This window comes from Vidua chalybeata, chromosome 19, assembly GCF_026979565.1.
Source record: "Vidua chalybeata isolate OUT-0048 chromosome 19, bVidCha1 merged haplotype, whole genome shotgun sequence".
Taxonomy (NCBI): Eukaryota; Metazoa; Chordata; class Aves; order Passeriformes; family Viduidae; genus Vidua; species Vidua chalybeata.
This window is the reverse complement of record NC_071548.1, coordinates 8,492,089-8,515,687: the sequence shown is the minus strand read 5'-3', so window position 1 is coordinate 8,515,687 and position 23,599 is coordinate 8,492,089. Positions and strand designations below refer to the sequence as shown.

Here is a 23,599-nt window from a genome sequence, read left to right as displayed (position 1 = left end):
GCAAGGTGCAAATGGAGCAGAGCTGATCCCAGTGAGAGCCCCCGGGAGCGCTCGTGCATTTTGGGACCATTTTGGTTCCTCTTGGGTGCAGCCCTGGCTGGGCTCTGGTGCTGCCCAAGGTGGATCCATGGAGGAGATCCTTTGAATCAATCCCTGCTTTATCCTTTAGCTCTGTCCAGCCTCTATTCCCGCTCAGCCTTCACAGGGCATCACGACTCCCACTGGTTTCACCTCTAATCTAGCTCTCTATAATGTTAAATTAAACATTAATTTAATGTTTTTTTTTTTTTGGCTGGGATTTTTTCCAAAAGTTTTGGAACCCTTTTGGCTTTGCAGACCTGCGACACCAGCACCACTGAGGCAGGTAAAGGAAGCCTCAGAATCCTCATTGTTGCAGCCCAGGTGCAAGTCTGACCCAGAGGAGATGGGGTTCTATTCAAGGAGTCTGTGATGCAAATTTATGCAGATGAGAGTCATTAGTCTCTGTTTGTTTTTCTGCTTGCTGGGAAAGGAAGAGGCAGCGACTCTGCAGAGACCAGGCCTGGAAATTGCAAATTTGTGCCCAAGCTGCCAACTTAAAAAACTTTAGAGGCTGAAGGAGACCGAGTGTCAGCTCTTTTGGAGTCTGCAGGGGAGTGGCAGGGTGGAAGTTGTTTCACCACTGGCCACCAACCTCTTGGCTGCTCTGTCCTGGCATTTATTAGCAGATACTCCATGGGTTGCCAGCTTTGCTCCATGGCCAGGAGGACACAGGCACCAGCAGCCCTCAATTAGTTTGACACAGCCCTAATTAAGAATTTATTTATAAACCCGGGGTAAAATCAGTGTCTGCATCTTGGTTCTAAAAACATTGTATTAGAACATTCCCAGGGATGAGGTTTGCCCACCCGAGCCAGGACACCTGGAAAGGCCTGTGGAAGTGGGAGCTTTTCACACTGAGCCCATTTTTGTGGTCACTGTGACCTGTTAAAAACCTCCCCCAGCTCCCTGGGATCCTCTCACCTCTCAGGGACAGCAGCTGAGCTGGTCCCTGTGCCACCGATTCAGAGCATGGAGCAAAGCAGGAATTTAAAATAACCTGCTCTGAGGGCAGGTTAGCAGCAGCACGGGGCTCTGAGGGAAGAAAATCAGGTCTTCAGACACCTCTTGGTGACATTTGTTCCACAGACTGGTGCTGGGATGCAAGGATAAAATCCAAGGTCCAAAGATATCTGTGCTGCCTGCAAAAAGCCCTTTCCACTTCCTCAACAGCCCTCTGGCAAAGGCTGCACTGAGGGGGCTGTAATCGCCTCTGGATCAGTTCTCAGGGAAATGGGGAAGGTTTGGGGTCAGTCGGTTCCTGGTGTAAATCCTTTGGTTGCTTCACACTTCTTGCAAAGCAGACCTTGAGCCTTTTTGAGAAAAACACTTGGAAAATTGCTGGGCTCCCCAAAGTAGCATTTTTCTCACCAGTTTGAATGCGCTGAAAGGACGGGATTTTCTGTGAACTTTTCCCAAACAGTCTTGCCATCTTTTTTTCGGTTTCTTTTTTTTTTTTTTTTTTTCTTCCTTCTCTTTGAGAGGGGGAGGAGTTGTGTCTAAAAAAACAAACCCAACCTGTCGTTCTCAGCTCTGCCAACCTGTCAGGCCAGCCATGCAAGAAGAGAGGGAGAGAGACAGAGCAAAAGAAAGGAGGGAGTGAAGCAGAGATTCTTTCAAACCTCAGCAGGACATTAAGGTAAAGGCCATTTCTCACTTCCTTAATTACTCTTTTCCCTGTGTTTGTATAGAAATTCTGTTGCCTTAGAGAGCTTTAAACTAACTAAACAACCCGGGTGGGAATAACCTGCTTATCGTTCAGCTGGAGGGGTGTTTTGAGTGTAACCTGGCAGCTCGTTAGTTGTTGTTTGGAAACACGGTTTGAGTGGCTGGAATTCGTGTTAATTTGAATATTAAAGAGAGGCAGAGCCTGTTCGAGCCCATGTTTAGGGAGGAGGGTGCTAAGCTGGGTAATTGCAGGGCTGAGCCAGGCTCTAATTACCGCAGGTCAGGCTGAGAAATGTGGGAAATGGATTTGTAGGAAATTTTTTAAAGCTTGACAGAAGGCTCATACCGTGTGCATCTCTATGCAAACTTTGAGATAAGAAATGCTGTCTTAGAAATGCCATGGAATAGGAACAAACACTGGTGAGAGAGAAATGGAGCTAGAAACAAGTTTCAAAGGATGGCCTTGCAAATAAAACTGGATAGTTTGGAGAAACAGAACTGTGAAAGATGCATTGTAGTGGGACCCACGAGGGGTAATTTCAGATTATTGTCTTTAAAGCCTTTACAACATGGTGTGGCTAAAGCTGATAGGCCAAGAAACGCTTATAGTGTATTGTAATTAATAAATAATTGGCTTCTGATTGTGATGGCGTGGATTATAACATCTGTATTGTCTCACCCTTCACATGAGACCGAAAATGGAATAAAAATTTTGAAAACACCTCTCATGTCCGGGTCAGTAAAGGACATAATCCAACAAGAGAGGAGGGAAATCCTTCCAGGGCTGCAGGGCTCTGTCACCTTCTCCTGGAGCACCTGGAGTGTGTCCAGGTGGGGGTGGGCTGTGGGACCACCCAGGCCGTGGGGCTGACCCATTTTGGCAGCTCCTCCGTTCCTTTCTGTCCTTTCTGTCCCCTCCTGGAGGAGCTCAGCGCGCTCAGAGCCGCCCTCGGGGTTCCGGAGCCAGGAGTGCGGAGCAGCACAGGCACTCTGAGCTCACCCCGGGGAAACTGAGGCTTGCAGAGTGTGAGAAAGGGTGCTTGGATGAGTCAGAGGGATCACTCTGCCTGGGGAGCCTGCTAAGGGTTTGTTGGGGTGATTGGGTGAGTGTGGGCTGAGGAGCAAACAGGAATATTCACAATTTGTTGGATCTGAGCGTCTGTGCATGAGCACCCGTGTGAACCCCTACCTGTGCACAAATGTGTCTGTGCAAGGAGCCTGCTGAGAGATTTTTTTTTCCCCTTCTACACCATAAAAATCCACAAAAAAAAAAGGTGAGAAAGCAAGAATCCTGCTCACCCCCCTTAGAAATCTCTCTATTTCTAGATTTCTAAACCCTGAGCCAATGTTTTAAGCTGTCCTGAAAACCCTGTGATACCTTTCTGAGCAGGCTGAGGATCTGGGAAGGTCACAGCAGAGGCAGAGTGGGGCAGGATTTCCTCTCCTTGCGGTCTCTTTGGGGTTTTCACTCCAGAAAGGTGCAGGTTACCTGTCTAGAGCAGCTCACCTGGCAGACAGAGGAAGATGGAAGGTGGCAGAAAGACAATGCAGCTGTCCCTGGAAGGCTTGGAATGCCTCTGCCAGGGCTTTGCCAGGGCTTCTGCATCTTCCTTGCTGTCAAACTTCCTCAAATCCTTGTGCCTGTGCTGTGATCAAAGCTCTTTTCCATCACAAGCCTGGAAATCCAGAGGGGATCCAGGCTGGGAGGGCTGAAATCCAAAGGGGATCCAGGCTGGGAGGGCTGCTCTGTCTGGATAAAAACCTTTGCAAAGTCCTGGTGTTACATCATTTTCCTTTCTCCTGGGATCGTGTTCTCCTGCGAGCCCTGACTCATTCTCTGGGGATGGTGATACAGAGTGTGATTATAAACATTTAATTAACAGAAAAACCTTCTTTTGGAGTGTTTTCTGTTGTGTATTGTTGTGAGCTTTCTTGCCAGAGCTGGACTGGAAGGGGAAGTGCTTTTTCAAGTGAACATAGTGGGTGGAGAAGAGGAAGTGAATATTTAAGTTCTGGTGAAGACAAACTTTTTTACTTCTTGTTACAGTAACAGAAATTAATCACTGAAAGAAGGAAAGGAGGAAAATTAACTTTCCTGATCTGCAAAGAATTCACTACTGAACCTCACAGCGCTTCTGCATCTTCTCTTCTCTTCTCTTCTCTTCTCTTCTCTTCTCTTCTCTTCTCTTCTCTTCTCGTCTCGTCTCGTCTCTTCTCTTCTCTTCTCTTCTCTTCTCTTCTCTTCTCTTCTCTTCTCTTCTCTTCTCTTCTCTTCTCTTCTCTTCTCTTCTCTTCTCTTCTCTTCTCTTCTCTTCTCTTCTCTTCTCTTCTCTTCTCTTCTCTTCTCTTCTCTTCTCTTCTCTTCTCTTCTCTTCTCTTCTCTTCTCTTCTCTTCTCTTCTCTTCTCTTCTCTTCTCTCACCACACTCCAGGATGTTTTCTGGAACCAGAGCAGACATTCTGCTGCTCTCTCCTAATTCCTGCTCTGGAAAAGGTGTGAATGCAGTGAGATAAGGAGATGGGTGCTGCTAAATCAGCCAAGCCCCGCAGAGCTGGGGCAGTTGATTCATTACTGACCAAAGCTGGATTATTCCAGCACTTGTTGATGGATGGTTTGGCGGCGCTTGGCGAATGTCAGCTGATCAATCAGAGTTAACCAGCTGCAAACTCGCTAAATTCGGGTAATACCCAGGCAATCCATATTTCAGATGGGCTCCATTAGTGTAGCAACAACTCTGCTAGAAGTGTCAGAATTACCAGCCAAGTCCTCGCCAGGATTTCTGTACCTGTCACTGTAGGGACTGATGGATGGGTCATTAGTTCGGGGAGCTTCTCCTAAAGAACGAAAACTTCAGCAAAGGATGAGTTCCCGGACAAAAAGGGCGAAACCTGAGCCGCCCCTCTGCCAGCAAAGGTTCTGAACAGCTCCTGGAAAGGTCAGGTGGAAAACACTCCACACTGAGGAAGTTTCTGCCTTTCACCAGCGCTGTTCCCTCACCTCAGTTTGGAAATTAAGACCTAGACACAGTTAAGGGATAAAGTATTTCAGTACTTGATAAGGATTTTTTATGGTGCAGCAACTTATTATGGAATACACAGAAAAGCACATATATGATAGGGTGCATATATAATTTTGTAGAGCTTGCAAATTAGCATATTTAACAAAGATGCTCCAATGAGAGGCTTGAATGACTACTGTGACATCTTTTTATCTTAAGGTATTTTCTCTTAGATGGGTTTCATTTGAGTTTGTAGGATATGTTTTAGAGGGTGTTTTGGTTTTTTAAGAGACTGTAAGCCTTTCACCAGGATGCTGCTCCCTCACCCCAGTGTTCCCTGGCATGCCTGAAATTCTGGAGACTGATGCTCTGCCCCTTTTCCTATTATTAGTCACCTTTCTTGCCCAATATTCTCACCCCGAGCTTTTGGTGAGAAAGTTTGGTAAGAGAACACCCCATTCCAGTAATTCATTGTGCAATTAAACCGCTACGTGATAAACACAAACGAGCCCCACACGCAAATACCACCTCCCATTTCTGCCTGCTTTTAAACCAGGGCAAGGGCTTCATTTGATTCTTCATCTTTTCATCTTCAGTTGGAAAAGAGAACTTGTCTGTCCTGTCTGGCAGGAGGCAAAGCTGGAACTGAAGAAGTGGCCGCGCTGCATTTCACAAGGAACTGCTCATTGTTTGTGTTTTCCATCATTGGTTCCTCGTTTTAAAGCAGATAAATTCATGTTCTGAGGGTGCATCCAGGGGAGGATGATCTTCAACTTCTCAACTGCTCTTTGTGGTGACGTGGTGGGGTGGAGAACTGGGAGAGTGGAGAGGGTTTCAGCCCTTAATTTCCTGTGGAAAGGTTCATCAGAAGAACCATTGAATTTTGGGGTTCTCCTTGCTAGGAGAACAGAAGATCTAAGGATTGAGATTTCAGTTTATCTGGCAAACAAACTCGGAAAAAAAGAAAAGGTAATTTTGTCGAAAAAAAACATTTTTCAGACAAGTTTTCTTAAAGGGAATAGCAAGACAGGCTCACAGAGCTGTGTGAAGGGACTCACCTGGATAAAAAGAGTAAAATTTTACTGGAAAACAGATGGAAAACTTCCATGTTTAATAAAGGCGTCTCCATTCCTGAGACAACTTCACAGAACATCTCCATCCCGTTCCTTTTAAATTATTCTCTCCCAAACTGGTTTCAAATTGGCACCAAATTTTGTGCACCAAATTTCGTGCCTGTTGTGGAGTGGCAGAAGCTGCATCACCTGGCCCTGCTCACCCCTGACTTCACAGCCCTGATTTTGGATGGCCAAGTGACCCCTTTTGCTCTCCAGGAAATGCTGATCCCCAGCATTTCATCCTGGGAGAAAGAGCAATTTCCTACCTGGCTTTGTCCCACTCAAAGACAGATTAGGACAAATCTGAGCCACGGAGATGATATTCACTTAATAAAAGCAGAAGCCATAAAACACAGGCCATTTTCCACCAGAAATCTCAACGGGGAACTTCAAATATTTCTATTTCCACTCACAAGCCTTCACCAGCTGTTGGGCTGTTCATGAAAATCCTTTCAGTTTTCCACAACTGAGTGAGGACTCTTTCCAGGAGCGGCCTGTGGTGAGATTTCCAGTGCACTCTTGCTCTGGATAGATTTAGAATATTAATATTTTCATGGTATTTTGTCACCACAACCAGTTATTCCACAAAGAAATGAGGCAATTGGTGCCTCATGCAAAAAAAAAAAAAACAAACCCAAGTAACCCTCCAACAGCTCCTGCGAGTTTCTGTTTTTCAGGCCTCAGAAAAAAGTTTGATTTGGACTTTTTCAGTGGGAATAAGTAATTACAGAAAGGCTTGATCTGGACTTTTTCTGTGGGAATAAGTAATTAGTGCTTTGCTTTCTTTATCTCCAGTCTGTTCAAATGGAGTTCAGTGATTGGTGAGGCAGTTTTGGATGGAGGTGCAGTTGCCCTGGCAACAATCGGGAGTGAAATCAGAACCTTTTGAGCAGCCAGTGGAATGTGGTTCCACTTGGATGACAATAGGTCACAGCGTTTTAATGGGTAGAATGCAATCCAGCACAATAGGATTTATTGCCACTGTGACATCAGATTGACACTATTCCTGCAAATTCTTCAGCTTGTGACAGACCTCGCTGAAATCTGCTCAGTGGAAAAACTCGGAAAATGCCGTTAATCATTTTGTTTTCCAAATCAGCCAGAGCCTGTGTGTCCCAGGGGTTGGGAGGAATGGAGTGAAACCCAAGCTCCCTGCACAGAGCCCTAATGAGAGGCTGTCCTGGACAGCAGGAATGGTTCTGAGAACCAAAGGCTCCTTTCTGCAGGGTGCTGGCCCGAATCTGCTGGAGAACTTCCGCACTTGCTGGGTTTTACATCGCCAAAACAATTCCCAGTGATTTCCAGGATGGTAATTCAGGCTCTTAAACCTGATTGCATCTGCTGACAGACGAGACCTTGCAGGAGCAAGACCTAAAGCAGCACGGGAAGAAAAGGTTCCCTGTTCAGTGTGCCGGGGCAATATTTCACCCCTCCTGCCTGGACATTTTTCCAGCTCCTGCAACAAGGATCCTTTTATTCTGGAAGATCCCAGAGTTCTGTCTAAATGGATACAACACCCAGGACTGGGAGAGGAGAATGTGCTGCCCGCAGCTTTAAGGAAATGCAGATTAGGGTGCCAAAAAAACCAACAGATTTTAAATAATTCAATTTAGAATTATTAAATTGAAATGATTTTAAAAATTCGACTTTAAATAATTCAGTCTTCGAACATAAACACACAGAAAGGTTGGCATCCCTTGGGATGTCTCTACAGACCTGTGTCACACATAGAAATCCAGAGCCACCTGTTTCGGTGGCATCAGAAAATGGCCTTTAGAATTGGGATATTCATGGATAAGGGGCACAGGAATGTTGGGATATCCCTGGGTAAGGGGCACAGAAATATTGAAATATTCATGGATAAGGGACATGGGAATTTTGGAATATCCTTGAATAAAGGGCACATTAATGTTTATAATATCCCTGAATAAGGGGCACAGGAATATTGGAATATTCCTGGATATGGGGCACAGGAATGTTGGAATATTCCTGGTTAAGGGGCACAGGAATGTTGGAATACTCATTTTAAGTAGGTGGCCCTTGAACCTTTTACCAATTTTCCTTTTGAATCAATGGAGGTGGTTCCCATTCATGTTTTAATATAAAAAGCAGATTTTTTCCTCTCAGTCACGGCTGGTACCCTGCACATCCTTTCATTGTTGATAGGAGGCTTTTACCACAATAAAGCCCCAAGCTGGTGAGCTGTTCCTCTCCTTGGAATTAGTCCTGGAGAACAATTGAGCCAGACAATGACACAACCTGTTTCTTGTCTTCCCCAGTGGGAAATGGGCTCGGGGCTTTGCGTCCATAAACAGCCAAGGGTGTGGAAGTGACCTCAAAGCCGGGTTTTACAGGGCAGAACAAAGACATCTCCGAGCCTGATTGGAAAAACACCCCGAGAGCAAATCCATGGCTTAAGGTCATAATTATCAACATAATTATCAACGCAGGTCAGGGTGTGGCTGGTGCCCCTGGCAGCTCCTGCAGACACCAGGAGCAGAGTCCTGGGTGACTGCGGGACAGCAGCAGGGACGTGGCTCCATCCCTGCAGGCTCTGCTGCCTCAGGATTTTGGCTTTTCTGTTTTTCATCTATTTGTAACCCTGCAGCTCTTCAGTGTGTAACTCTGAACTCCATGTCCAGTGTGAGCTGCTGCTTTCCCAGTTTGGGCAGGCACAACAATTCCTCTCCAGGCCTGGCAATCAAGGACACCTCACTGCCCCAGGCCCTGAGAGATGGAAACAAAAGTGAGTTGGGGGCAGCAAACTTGGGGTCAATGACTTCATTAGCTGGAGCTGTAATTGGAAAATTTACCCCCAGTATGCAAAAGGACCAAATTTACAAAAGTATGAAAACCCCTGACCCCTTGTCCATTTTGGGTGGGCTTTGTCTGCCCTAAAGGTACCTGAAGGCTCTTCAACAAATATAAACACTTTTTATTCTCTTAATTTTGCCTGGCCTCTGTTTTTAGGTAGTCCCAAAAAGGCATCAGCCCATCCTCAGGGATGGCTGGGGCCATTATTGCTCTCAGATCTCAGACTTGTTCCAGCACTCCTGGCATTGTTCCTGCACCTCTGAGGTCACTTTTTCATTCTCCTTAATCCAAACTTCCAAACTTTCTTTCCCTCCCGTGATCAGCCTCGCAGTTGCTCCCAAATTACGACACCCGAGTGATGTTTTGGTTTTCTTTCTTTTGGTTTTTTATTTTTTATTTTTAGGGGGGGGGCAGGTTTGGTTTTGTTGGTGGTTTTGGTTGTTGTTGTTTCTTCATTTGTTTGTTTGTTTTTCCTGTGGGAAACACCACTTTGTGTTCTTCAAAGACTTCACTTCCCCAAGTCCCTCTCATCCCGAGGTGTCGGAGCTTAGCACCACATGGAATGTTCCAGAAGAGGAATGCCACCAGCCTGAGCTTGTGATTTGGGGCTGGGCAGGCCTTGGGAGTGATTTGAGGTTTCGTTAATCACCCTCAGATTTGTGTTTGAATTTGGAAGGGCTCTGGGTCTGAGCAGGAGCAAGTGGTGCTGTAATTCCATTTTATACAGTGAAAACAGGAGTAAAAACGACCCATGAAAAATACAGGATAGAAAAGAGGATAAATCTCCCACTGAGGCCGTGTACATCACTCTTGAATTTAATTTAATTCTGATGGCCGATCATTTATCCAACTCCCAGCTAATCTGGAATGAATCAGGGAACAGTGGCAGTAAATTTCAAACCAGAGGGTGAAATTCTCTTTAGCCACGCTCTTGTCTCTGGTGACAGCACCCCTGTAATGGTATTGTGGAATAAATGAGAGAGACATTTATTTCACAGGCCCACAGCACCTGTGAGGCCAAACAGAAAAGTTGTCTCTCAAAACAATCTTTGGGAATTGCTTTGGCAATAAAATCAACCCTAGCGCAGTTTAGATATCATTTTTGTGCGGAGTGTTGACATTTGCAATGTAGCAGGTTTCTATTTGATGTATTTTTGTTAACATGGGCTCTGATAAGATCTGCCCGCTCCTTCACACTGTTTGCCTGGAGACGTAAAACAGGAAAAACACGGCTGGCTGAGCAGCCTGGTGGCAAACAGCTCGGAATGGGCTGGATTCCCATCCAGGAGCTCCTCAGTGCTGAGGGAAAACCTTCCACACAAAGGGCAACCTCAGAGCTCCCGGCCCGGGCCCTGAGGGGCACAGAGCAGCCTCTGTGCAAGCCACAGGGAGGAAAAATCCCACGTAAAACAACCCCTACGTTTAATTTTTTTTAATTAAAGCCAACTTCTAGGTATATACATTGTTCACATCTACAGACCTGAATAAAGGGCACAGGAATTTTGGAATATCCCTGGATAAGGGGCACAGAAATATTGGGAAATCCATGGATAAAGGGCACAGGAATGTTGGAATATTCCTGGATAAGGGGCACAGAAATATTGGGAAATCCATGGATAAAGGGCACAGGAATGTTGGAATATTCCTGGATAAGGGATGCAGGAATATTGGAATATTCCTGGATAAGGGACGCAGGAATATTGGAATATCCCAGGATAAATTGCACAGGAATATTGGAATATCCCAGGATAAGGGGCCCAGGGATGCTGGAATATCCCGGGATAAGAGGCCCAGGAATATTGGAATATTCATGGATAAGGGGAAGAGGAATGTTGGAATATCCCTGAATAAAGGGCTCAGGGATATCCTGGGATAAGGGACGCAGGAATGTTGGAATATTCCTGGATAAGGGACGCAGGGATATTGGAATATCCCGGGATAAGGGGCCCAGGGATTCTGGAATATCCCAGGATAAGAGGCCCAGGAATATTGGAATATTCGTGGATAAGAGGCACAGGAACATTGGAATATCACTGAATAAAGGGCTCAGGGATATCCTGGGATAAGGGACGCAGGAATATTGGAATATTCCTGGATAAGGGACGCAGGAATGCTGGAATATCCTGGGATAAGAGGCCCAGGGATGCTGGAATATCCCGGGATAATGGCCCCAGGGATGCTGGAATACCCCTGGCCAGGGGACCCAGCTGGGAATGCCGTGGCTCCGGGCCGTGCTGTCCCCTGGCCCTTCCTTTCTGCCCAGCTGGCAGCAAACAGGAAGGAGAGGAGCTCGCTGCCTGACGTTAGGGAAGCTGTCCCTGGAAAAACCCTTTGGAATATCAGCTCCTGCCCGCCCCCAGATCCCCAGATTATTGATAAATAACCGGTTGTGTTTTGGGAAGGGACAGAAGGGCAGTAAGGGCTCTGTGAAATGAGTGCTCAGCACTCTCTGATCTCACCCTGTCATTGTCCCTGACCTGCCCCTCGCCCACTGCTGATTACATTAATTCATTAATTGCATCGTGGCTATTCAGAGCTGCAACAAACTGTTCTGCTGCTCCTGGCCAACGAGGGCGGGGGGGAAAAGTTCCTCGAGGAATTTTCTGGGGCTCTGAAGGCTGAGGGAAATCCCTGAAGTGCAGGGTGAGATGGAATCTGCAGAAGGATGGCAATGAAGCTTCCCTGGGCATCAGGACAGACACCCGTGAGCCAGGGGAGGAGGAAATGCTAATTAGCGCTGGCACTGGTAATTGATTGCCTCACAGCTAATTTGCATTAAAGCCCAGGGGCCTGCTGAGTTAAGGAATAGGTTGGTTACCGATTTCCAAAGGGAGAAGCGGGATATAAAATATATTTTTCCAGCTGTTCCATCTCTGCGTGGCTGCCCCTGGATCCCTGGCAGTGCCCAGGCCAGGCTGGACGGGGCTGGAGCACCCTGGTCCATGGGAGGTGCCCCTGCCCACGGCAGGGCTGGAAGAAAATCATCTTTAAGGTCCTTCCCAACCCAAAGCTTTCCGTGATGTCCAGCTCTAGGAGGCGTCCCAGCTGTAGCAGCTTTGGGAATTGAAACTGCAGGAGCTTGAGCACAGATGGAGACTCTTGTGTCCAGGGAACAGAACCTGCATGAGGAATTTCCCAGGAACAGAACCTGGATGAGAAATTTCCCAGGAAGAGAACCTGGATGAGGAATTTCCCAGGAACAGAACCTGGATGAGGAATTTCCCAGGAAGAGAACCTGCATGAGGAATTTCCCAGGAAGAGAACCTGGATGAGGAATTTCCCAGGAACAGAACCTGCATGAGGAATTTCCCAGGAAGAGAACCTGCATGAGGAATTTCCCAGGAACAGAACCTGCATGAGGAATTTCCAGGAACAGAACCTGGATGAGGAATTTCTCAGGAAGAGAACCTGGATGAGGAATTTCCCAGGAAGAGAACCTGGATGAGGAATTTCCCAGGAAGAGAACCTGGATGAGGACCAGGAACAGAACCTGGATGAGAAATTTCCCGGGAACAGAACCTGGATGAGGAATTTCCCAGGAACAGAACCTGGATGAGGAATTTCCCAGGAACAGAACCTGCAGGAGGAATTTCCAGGGAACAGAACCTGGATGAGGAATTTCCCAGGAACAGAACCTGCAGGAGGAATTTCCAGGCACGAGGAGGGATGACAGCGGCCCTGGGGGATCCAGCTGCCCCATTCCAGTGTGGGATTATACTACTTCTCTCACATTTATTAACCAATATCAAAAATATAAAACATGCAACTCTATGAAACAAAACAACAAATTTTCTTTTACTAATACATAAATATAAAAGTTTTAACAAAATATATTACATAAACCTGTCTAATCATTCAAAATCCATTCATAAAAGCATATGACAATTAAAAATATAACTAAAATAAAAATTAATAATAAAACATAATTAAATAATCTACTGAATACATTAAACCTTACATCATAATAAAAAATTAAAAAGAAATATATATATTAATTAGCATCATAATTATACTCATAACAATACCTTACTTACTCAAATCCATACAAAAATAATTAAAAAAATATTCTTAATTTAAAAAAGTAAAAATTAAAAAATTCTCAAAAATTAAAATTTAAAATTTAAAAAAAATTAAATTAAAATCCAAAATACAAAAAAACTCTCAAAGCAGCCGAACTCAGGGTCACCCCTGAGGCTTGGCTCTGCTGTTCCTGCTCACTCTGTTTCCCTTCCCATCCCAGTTCAGTCCCAGTTCAGGTTCAGCGGTACTGGGGCACCCCACGGGGGGAGGCTGAGCTGGGGTTGCTGTGCCCAGCCCCTGCAGGGTCAGTCCCCTCCGTGCAGGAGCTGCTGCAGCTGAGGCTCGAGGAGAGGAGGAGGAGATTCCCCAGAGGGAACAGTTTTGGGTTTCCCCCCTGCCAAAGTGTCTGGGACAAGGAACGGCAGCGAGGCCCCAGATCAAGGGCTTCCAGTTGCCAGCACTTTCCATTTCTCCTGGCATTTCAGTGTTTCCTCCTGGCTGGAGCCATGCAGTGCAAATAAATTCAAACAGACATTCGCAGCTTTCTACGGATTTTGGGAATTGCTCTGAGCAGGCAGCAGGGAGCTGCTTCCCCTTGAACCTGTCCTGTGGCTCCAAAATAGGCAACCAGCTCACCATGGAGCAGCTTCCAGTCTGTCTTTTCCGACTTTAAGGGGCCAAACTTCTTCACTTCTATTTTTGATTTTATTGGTTTTGTTGTAAGCAGATCTGGTTTCCCTTAGATGAGTTCAATGTCAATATATCTGTTGCTGTGAGTCGTTCCAGTGGGGATCTCGGCACCATTGCATGACTCAAAAATCTCTGCAAAGCTCTGCTGCTCTTTGGTGTCTACGTCTGGTCTTTAAAATGCTCAATAAACACTTTGATATTCACACTTCAGGTCTCTGTCTGCATGGAGGCATTGAATAAGGAGTCTAAGCAATAAATAATATTTTGTTCTGGATTTGGTGATCAGAATGGTTTGGGTTGGAAGGGACTTCAAAGATCATCCAGTGTTTTCTTTAATTTCTTTTATTCTTATATTAAAAATATAATAATAATAATAATAATAATAATAATAATAATTGTTATTGTTCTTGTTATTTCATTTTTTTACTTGCAATATTTTCTTCTGCTGCTGAAAGGGTTTTGCACAAAAATTGCAGGAGGGCACAGGTGTCAGCTGCAGGGTGATGTCTGCAGAGCTGTGTGGAGCCCTTGCTGACCTGCAGCACTCACTCGGCTCAGCTCAGCAACAAAATTTCTGCTTCCAAGGGAAATTTGAGCCTTTTAAAAGCTTCACTCTGGTGGCATCCAAGACGTCGCTGTGGATGTGGGGTTGTGCTCCGTCTGTAAAGGCACAACTGGAGTGCTCCTGGTCGTGCTCTCTTGTGGGAACCCCTCTCCTACAGCCCTGCTCCCCCAGGTCAATCCCAATTTAGGGGATTTTGTATTCCCTTTCCTCTTGTAGAGCTGCCCTTCAGTGACTGTGGGGATCTGAGCTGACAAATGTTAAATATGTTGGCTAGGATATTTTGGAATATCCCTGAATAAAGGGGCACAGGAATATTGGAATATTCATGGATAAAGGGCACAGGAATGTTGGAATATCCCTGGTTAAGGGGCACGGGAATATTGGAATAATCATGGATGAGTGGCACAGGAATATTGAAATATTAATGGATAAGGGGCAAGGAATTTTGGAATATCTCTGGATAAGGGCCACAGGAATATTGGAATAATCATGGATGAGTGGCACAGGAATATTGAAATATTCCTGGAAAAGGGGCACAGGAATGTTGGAATATCCCTGAATAAGGGGCAGAGGAATATTGAAATATTCCTGGAAAAGGGGCACAGGAATATTGGAATATCTCTGGATAAGGGGTACAGGAATATTGAAATATCCTGGATAATCAGCTGGCTAAAGCTGACCAAGATCAGGCTTAGATGGGATATGGGGAAGGAATTCCTGGCTGTGGGGTGGCATCCCTGGAATGTCCAAGGCCAGGCTGGACCTGGAGCCCCCTGGGACAGTGGAAGGACAGATCAGAAGCAGAAAGATCGGCTGTGAGTACCAGGAGAAATCTCTTTGCAACAAAAAGAGAGAGAGGAAGGAAGGAAGGAAAGAAGGAAGAGCCTTAATGCTGTCCTGCAATAGATTTATTTAGGTTTTGTGGGTGGTGGATTTTTTTTTTTTTTTAAGGAACAAGTCTTGGAGCCAATCCCAAAGCAGCCCTGAAGGTTCTGACTTGTCACATTTCTGGTCTCGGAGCTGAAACCCTTCCAGGGTTACACAACAATGACTAAAACTGGAAAGCTTTCAGATCATTTCCAAAATGAAGCAGAAAACGGAGGTGATTGCTAAAGCAACACTGGAGAGAGAGAGAGAGAGACACCACTTCTGTGCGTGGGGGAGAGTGATTATTACCAATTTAAGAGAGACCCAGTTTAATTTGGAGGTTTGGGGCTGTTTTCTTTTTGATTTGATCTCAGAACAGAATTATCCTGGGAGCCAGATCTTCACATTGTTTTGTTTAATGTTTTACAAACAGGCTGTTGAGTGAAGTTGTCACCGAACAAAAATTCACCCCTATTGTTTACACAATGGGAAAAGGGAGTCATAAAAGGGGTGTAGCAGCAATTTGTTAGGTATTAGGTTACGGTGCAAGAGGGATTATCCTCACAAAACACTGAGCCCTGAACTCCAAATATCGGGATTAAACTGACAATTACATCCAGTGAAAGTCTTTGAAAGGCTCAGCTTGATGCTCGAGGCTTTGAAGTGACTGTTCTGAGCGAGCTGACAATCAGGAGCTGGAGCTGTTCTGGCACAGCTGCTCTGCTCAGGAGGAACTACATGAAAATAGAAATGTGATAAAATCTGCTCCTGCTGGTGTTTGCTTTGTGGCAGCTCTTCAATGGGTAAAAGTAGGTGCTGGGTTTGTTCCTGCTTCTGCCACTGCACTCCTTTATGACCTTTGAAATACAGGAATTTCCTCCCGTATCTGATTGGGGTGAAAGTTTTAAAGAATACCTTTTTGGGGATTCAGTGTGGAGGCCCCTGAATGCAGCTCTCTGGAGCAGGTCTGTATCTCCCTGAGCATTTCACGTTCCAGCTCAGTAAAATCCTGACCTTGGCTTAGATAATTAAGAATGATTCTGGTTTCAGAACTCTGATACATTTATTCTTTAGAACAACGCTCTGCCATTTACCCTAAATAAATCTTTTGAGATTTCTATATTTCTGCCTTCCTACCACCCTGCTGGGCTTGGCTGCTTTATTTTTATCTCCGATAAACTTTCATTTGAAAGGAGGAAATACATTTATAAGAACAGAGAGCAAAAAAAACTTCAGCTGTGCTGCAATGCAAGGGGAGGCTCATGATGTGCACAAACATGCCCAGAAAACCAGGAAAAAACCCACAGAAAGTAAAAGCAAGACAGAAAAGGGGGAGGGTTTATGTGTCAGTGTTAGAGGAAGGTGAAAACGCTTCCTGGCAACATCTGAGAGTCATTTGCAACAACAGATCCCTGAGCTTTAGTGAGTAGAGAATGTTTCTAAATCCTCCCCCACCCCCTTTGTTAATTTTTACCAGGTAACAGGACCTCTCCTGGAATCGTGGGGCTTTCTTAGGGATGTGTCAAATATTTCCAGTTTGGAAAATCAGGCTTTTGAAATGACTCGGAGGTTGAAGGTCATCAGCCTGCTTGGGACTCTGTGGTCCTTGGTAATAATTTGGTAATAATCGGGTTCTCCTGAGTGTTCGGCAGAAGTCAGAGTGCCTCAGCACAGGGAGGGAGAAACAGCCGGGTTCCCAAACTCCCTGTGCTTGTCTGGAACAGGGAAATCACGTGTCTGCTCCATGGTGTCCCCAGGAACGAGGGACAGATCCTAAAACTGATTTACATAACCCAGGGACACCAAAGGGTGGGCCTGGACCTGAATGTTCCGAGCAACAGCAATGGCAGAGGCTTGTTAATTATGATGTATGATTATTAATTATTATTGTTATTATTTTTCCACTCGAGAAACTTGAAGAGGTGGCCTTGAAAAGGTGCAGGTTTGGATTATGTTGAAGCACACCCAAAATATTGGGCAACATTTTTTGATGCTTTGGAGGGGCTGAGGAGGTTCTTTCCAGAGATTTTAGGTCACCTTGAGCCGCCTGCACTGTTTAACTGGGGTTTTAGGTGACCTGGGGCAGTGTCCATTGTGTAATTTGGGGTTTTGGGTCACTTGGGGCAGCCCCCACTGTGCAGTTTGGGGTTTTGGGTCACTTGGGGCAATCCCCACTGTGCAGTTTGGGGTTTTATCTCACCTGGGGCAGTGTCCACTGTGCAGTTTGGGCCACCTGAGGCAGTCCCCACTGTGTCATTTGGGATTTTGGGTGGTCTGGGGCAGTGTCCATTGTGTAATTTGGGGTTTTGGGTCACCTGGGGCAGTCCCCACTGTGCAGTGCCAAAAGCCTCTGATAAATCCAAGTTTTAACAAAACCAAGAAAGCTTAGCTCATGTCCTGGGAGCAGTCCTTGTCTGGTAGCCCTGCTCTGCACTGGTTCTCTTTTGCTCCATCCAGCTCCAGGGCTGGATTTTTGGTTTTGGTTTAGGGAGCTCTGCATGACGTCCCCTTTCTTGTTGCAGACTTTGGATTGTTTTGGGAAATCCCAGCCTGTTCCATGGCTTCCTGTACCAGCCAAAACTCATCCCAGACATCCAAGGGAGTATTTCTATGAATACAGCTCGTGCTTAGGTGAAACCCCGTGTAGAGTCAGAGTTCCCAAAACAAGTCACCTCCACGTCAAAGTTGTCTCCTGGTTGTGGCAGATGACCAGAAAATCAGAGTGGCCTTTACCCCGTTGCTGGTGTGTGTCACCATCCAAGGTTCTCCCCACCAAAACATGATTTTGGAAATGTGAAGGATTTTCTGATGGTGACAGCAGAGAGTGGAATCCTCTCAGGAGCCTTTGATTCACAAAGTTGAGTCCCTTTTAGAGTCCTGGGATGTTTGGGAGTATTTTCAAGGAACTCTGGTTTGAAGCAGTCAATAAGAAAAGCAGAGGAATCATGGGGTATTGAGCTGGGAGGGATGAAGGATCATCCAGTCCAGCTCTTGGCCCTGACACGCCAAAATCCCACACTGGGCATCCCTGGGAGTGGTGTCCAAACTCTCCTGGAGCTCCGGCAGCCTCGGGGCTGTGCCCATTCCCTGGGGAGCCTGGGCAGTGCCAGCACCCTCTGGGGGAAGAACCTTTTAAAATCCAGCCTAACCCTCCCCTGGCCCAGCTCCAGCATTCCCTGGTTCCTGTCCCTGTCCAAGAAGAGAGCTCAGAGCTGCCCCTCAACACCAAGACCTACAAATGTTTTTATTTAACATCATACTGGCTCCTGATTACAGTTCCCAACATTTTCACACCTCACATTATGAGGTCCTTAAAACAAAAAAAAAAAACACCAAAAAAACCAACCCTCAACAGTTTCCAGTTTTTGTTTGTTGTTAAATACAACTTTGAAAATGTTGGGTCAAGAGTCTTCAATAGACCAGGCTGCAGTGTTTGTTTAAAACTCTGAGTAAAGCAAGTCATATGAATGTTTCCAAAGACCCTATTCCAAGAAGTATTTTTGGAAACATTAATGTTGTGTTTTTTAATGAAGGCCACATTCTGAGGCTACGACACCATATGTCACATTCATTTCTGGACTGGAAAAAAAAAAAAGGGAAAAAAAAAAGAGAAAAAAAAAAAGAAATGGAAACTATGTTTGGCTTTTAAGTGTTTTTGGATGAATGTCTCTGCATGCTTGTCATTGTTCCTTGGATGAGGGAGAGTTCTTGGGCTGTTAATCCAGTCCATCCAATATATTTTACACTCCGTGGGCCTGACTCTCCTCTGCCTGGAAGTGTGTGCAATCATTCCTGCTCAGGCAAAGGGAGTGAAGACCTGAGGAAAAGAATTCCCCTAGAAAAGTCGGTTTTTCTGAAATTTGCTTTTCTTAAATTCATTTTCCGTGGATTTCTCGGCTCCACTGAAGACCTACCTCTGAACTCTGAAACCAGCTTAAAGATGGGAAAAGAACTTGTCATTTTTCCATCAAAAACTTGCAATTTGTGGAAGAATAATGACAGGTTTCCCACAAAAATATTAGGGTTTTTTTTTCCCCTTTAGGAATATCAGTTAGAAGCATGAAATTAGCAAAAAATTGGAATTTTTCTGCTGTGTCCCCATCACTTCTGACTGGTTTGTGTGTTAATGGTTGGGATGTCATGAAATGAGCTGGAGACCTGCAGGAAAAGGATTTGCCTTTTTAAATGACGTGGTTTTTTATTGGATTCCAGGTGACGAGGTCTCAATTTCTAACGTAATTCTTGTTCTTGGTCACTAAATATGGCCCAGGAGTGGCACTGCTCAATTCTTCTCTGCTCTGGCAGAGGAATCTCCTAATCCACATCACTCCCTAAATTTGTGTCACCCACAACTTCCATTAACACCCTCCCTGTTTGTTTCAAACTCATTAGTCAAGATTTAAATATTTTTGGCAGCCGGATATTTTTTTGTTTGCTTTAGGGAAGGATTTCAGAGGCTTTCCAGGACCTCAGAGGGTTTCTTTTTTTTTTTTTTTTTCCATTTGAAATGTAAATAATTTTCTCCAAATTGAACAAACATGTCTCAGTCAAGTTCACTTCACAAGAGCAGGTTTTTCTGGGCAATGCTGGAACATAAGTAATGATGGATGATCGTGTGTTTGATCCATTTTTTGGTTAAAACACACCAGCACTGAATTTCCCCGCCCACATGACTGAAGTTTTACCTCTAAATAAGAGGGTTTTCCCATTTCTTTTCCCTAATGGAGGAAAATAAGGAAAATTGCAAAAAGCAATTAATTACCTCCAATATTTGGCCAAATTTAAGTGGTTTGTGCCATTTGTGACTTCTCAGGGGAGCTCATCCTGCTTTTAATGTTGCTTCACGGGACAATTAAAGGAGTTACTCACAACAGGGTCACCACAAAGGTTTTGAGTTCTCTTTTCATCTACAGACCAAATTTTAGGGTCGATAAGGACATTTCTAACTGGTTGAGTTTGTGGCTGTCTCATATTTCCAGGCCTGGTTTTGAGCAAAGTTGTGTAGTGGATGTCACAGCCTGTACCCTTCCAAAAATTACCCATGATGGCCACGGAGTAAATGGGATCAGATTTGCAAATCCAAATAAAAACAGACTTTCTCCTTTATTTCACAGGTTTCCAATGAACAAGGAAAACAACTCCTGGGACCTTCTGTAAGCTGAAGCAGAGATGAGGACAGTGAATGACCAAAGCGGCTGCTACAGGCCCGTAAATATCCAGGGAAACAAAGTCAGCTACCGCGGCTCCTGTCGGGAGAGCCCGGAAAAGGAGGTGAAAAGGCTGCAGAAGAGATTTCTGCACAAGGATGGCAGCTGCAACGTCTACTTCAAGCACATCTTCGGGGAGTGGGAGAGCTACGTGGTGGACATTTTCACCACGCTGGTGGACATCAAGTGGCGCCACATGTTTGTGATTTTCTCCCTGTCCTACGTGCTCTCGTGGCTGTTCTTCGGCCTGGTGTTCTGGCTGATTGCCATCCAGCACGGGGACCTGTTCAGCGACGAGGAGGTCACCCCGTGTGTGGCAAACGTGCACAGCTTCACGGGAGCCTTCCTGTTCTCCCTGGAGACCCAGACCACCATCGGGTACGGGTACCGCTGCGTGACCGAGGAGTGCTCGCTCGCCATCCTCATGGTGATCCTGCAGTCGGTGCTGAGCTGCGTCATCGACACCTTCATCATCGGAGCGGCCTTGGCCAAGATGGCCACGGCCCGCAAGAGGGCCCAGACCATCCGTTTCAGCTACTACGCCGTGGTTGGGCTGAGGGATGACAAATTCTGCCTGATGTGGCGCATCGGGGACTTCCGGCCCAACCACATGGTGGAGGGCTCGGTGCGCGCGCAGCTGCTGCGCTACAGGGAGGACAAGGAGGGGAGGATGACCATGGAGTACCGCGACCTAAAGCTGCTCAATGACCAGATCATACTGGTCACGCCAGTCACCGTCGTCCACGAGATCGACAGCGACAGCCCCTTGTACGGCCTGGACCGCAAAGCTCTGGCCAAGGACAACTTTGAGATCTTGGTGACGTTTGTCTACACGGGTGACTCCACGGGGACCTCCCACCAGTCGCGCAGCTCCTACGTCCCCAGAGAGATCCTGTGGGGCCACAGGTTCAACGATGTGCTGCACGTCAAGAAGAAGTACTACAAGGTGGACTGCTTGCAGTTTGAGGAGACCACGGAGGTGTACGCCCCTCACTGCAGCGCCATGCAGCTGGAGCAGAAGGAGCAGGAGTGGAACCGCGCCGAGAAGACGCGGGAGAAACAAGCGGAGAAGTCAGCCCTGGAAATCAAGTACAACCAAAAGCCCCTCAGCGCTGTTGCCCTCGTCACCAGTTGTGAGGATCCTGAAGAGCCAGTGACAACTTCCAGCCAGCCTCCTGGAGAGGATTCCTACAGGAAAGCAGCTGTGACCTTAAGCAGGCTCTCCATAGAATCCCAAATCTGACTTTTCCTGCCTTTGAAACGCCTCCCAACAAATTGTCCCCTCGTAGCTCCTCGATTGCAAACAATGAACTCGTGTGCAGCAGTATTTATGTCCCAGACCTCGCTGACAGCGTGGCCACACTGTCACACGCTGTCACACGCTGTCACACGCTGTCACACTCTGTCACATGCTGTCACACCCTGCTGGGCTGCCAGGGACAGCTCTGCACTGGCTGCTGTGGGCACAAGGGAGCAGCTTCCACTTGGGATGCCCAGAGAGCCCCTTGAGCAAACCCTGTGTGAACTTTCTTCCCCTGCAGGGAGCAGGGTTGGCCGTGCCCAGAGACACAGAATGACCTCGGCAGGGCACACAAACCATGCCCCGGGCCCTCTGGGTAGGGGTTTCAAAGCTGCCTCGTTGGTTTGGAAAGCCCATTCCCGGTCCCTCCAGGAGGTTCTGAAGCTCCATTATCCCATCAAATGATTCCTCAGGTGCAGCCTCATCCCAGAGCTCCTCTGTGGAATCTACGGGGCTGTTCTTTGTGAGACAGGGGAATAAGTGACCCCAGTGTCCCTGGGTGGCTTTGGACACCCTGCCCAGTCCTATGGGATCCACAGTGGGATCCTGGAGAGCTTTCATTCCCTAATCATGAGCTAATCATGATTAGGAGCTTTCATTCCTAATCATGAGCCATTCCCTGAGGTGCCGCTCCCTCAGCAGCTGGAGGGATGCAGGAGGTTAAAAAAAAAAAAAAAAAAAAAAAAAAAAAAAAAAAAAAAAAATCAGAACAAGACCTCCAGTTTTAAATCAGGTTGAGCCTTGAGGAGAAGATCATGTCTGGAGTGAGCTGTGCAATATTTTATATCAAATCCTCTTTCATTTCACATTTCTTTTTAGCATGTTGCACTTCCTTGCAAAGACAAAGATCAACCCGGAGAACAAACAGGGTGATTTTGTCAAAATGAAAAGTGCTTGTCTCAGATGGCTGTGTAAAAATGATCCTTCCCAGAGAAATCCAACAACTCCTCTGTCAGCTCAAACTGGGAAAAAAAGGAAAACGTTCTGAAGGTGCCTGTGACGTGGAAGTTCCTGCTCTGCACATCTCTGTAATTATCTAGTGAGCAATGCCTCATCATGCTTTTGCCCCTGACGACTGCAGTTCGTTTGCATGGTGTTTAATTATCCTGCAAACGCAAAATAATCATATCAGACTTTGTGGGGTTGATCTCACCTGCCCTTAGCAGCAGGGAAATTCAGTGTTTGCCTGCTCTCTGTGGTTACTGGAGCTCCTCTGTCTCCACAGCAGCGTTCACTCCACCTTCCTGAGGTTTTTGGGGAGCGGAGGGCAGCAGGATGAGTTTTTTTCCTGGAAATGTTCATCCCTCTCCATTTATTGCTGAAGGAGATGAAACGACTGCTGTGGAAATGCTGGCTGACTTTAGGCTGCTAAAATTAGGTCTGACGAGTCATTCACATCATTCTGACTAATTAATTGGGTTTTTATGAGCTCATCACGTTTAATGAAGAAAAAATAGCCTGCTAAGTGTTTTGTTTTTTTTTTTTTTTCCCTGCAATTTACTCCATGTAGTAGGATTGCTGGATTATTTTAATGTATTTCTCTTTTGCTAGCACTTGTCTCTGGATAAACGTGATCCCTTCAGGTAAAACTGAAGCCTGAGGGATGTTAGTTATTCCAAAACTCATTAATTAACCTATTTTATGTGCTGATTCATCAGCAGCAACCACTTATAAGTGCCGTAAAAACCATCTTCTTGTATCCTGGATTTAAACACTGGCAGACATGGGGGAAATAGTCTAGGAAAAAATGGAAAGGAATGTTGGAAAATGTAGGAAAAAGTGGAAGGGTCTCAGTACTTCTGTGGTGTTGGAAAAAACACCATTGGGATGGAATAAAATAGAATATCACCTTCCAGACATGGGAATTAACCCTTCCACTCCCCTCAGATCCTGCCTGGGATGTTTTTTATTTAATGCTGGGAAAGATGAGGAGCAGTTGGGATGTGTGGAAAAGCTGTCAGTGAGGAAGGAGGGCAATGGTTCATGGTGTTTCAGTCCTAGAAAGGGCTGGGAGGCAAAGAGCTCTCAAACACAGAAATTGCTTTTGGAGCGGGTGAAATCTGGGGCTGGGAGAGGACGGGGCAGGAAAAGATGGGATTAAACTGGGGGGAAAGGGAGGAAAATAATTAGGAAACACTTAACGAGGGTGAGTGAGACAGAGGTGAGGGTTTGTAACCTCTGTGGTGGCTCTGGCAAACCTGGTGGAGGAGGAAGCAGAGTCAGGGGTGAGACAGAAAGGCCAGCCTGGAACTTCCCAAGCCTTCTGCTCTGTGATCC

General features: G+C 46.0%; 1 protein-coding gene across 1 annotated transcript; it reads left to right on the top strand.

Annotated features, from left to right (window-relative positions):
• Positions 1 to 19,984: 19,984 nt before the first annotated feature.
• On the top strand, positions 19,985 to 21,467 carry KCNJ16 (potassium inwardly rectifying channel subfamily J member 16). Its single transcript, XM_053960405.1, has one exon. The coding sequence runs from the start codon at positions 19,985 to 19,987 to the stop codon at positions 21,263 to 21,265; it is 1,281 nt and encodes a 426-aa protein (XP_053816380.1). The 3' UTR covers positions 21,266 to 21,467.
• The last annotated feature ends 2,132 nt before the right edge of the window (positions 21,468 to 23,599 follow it).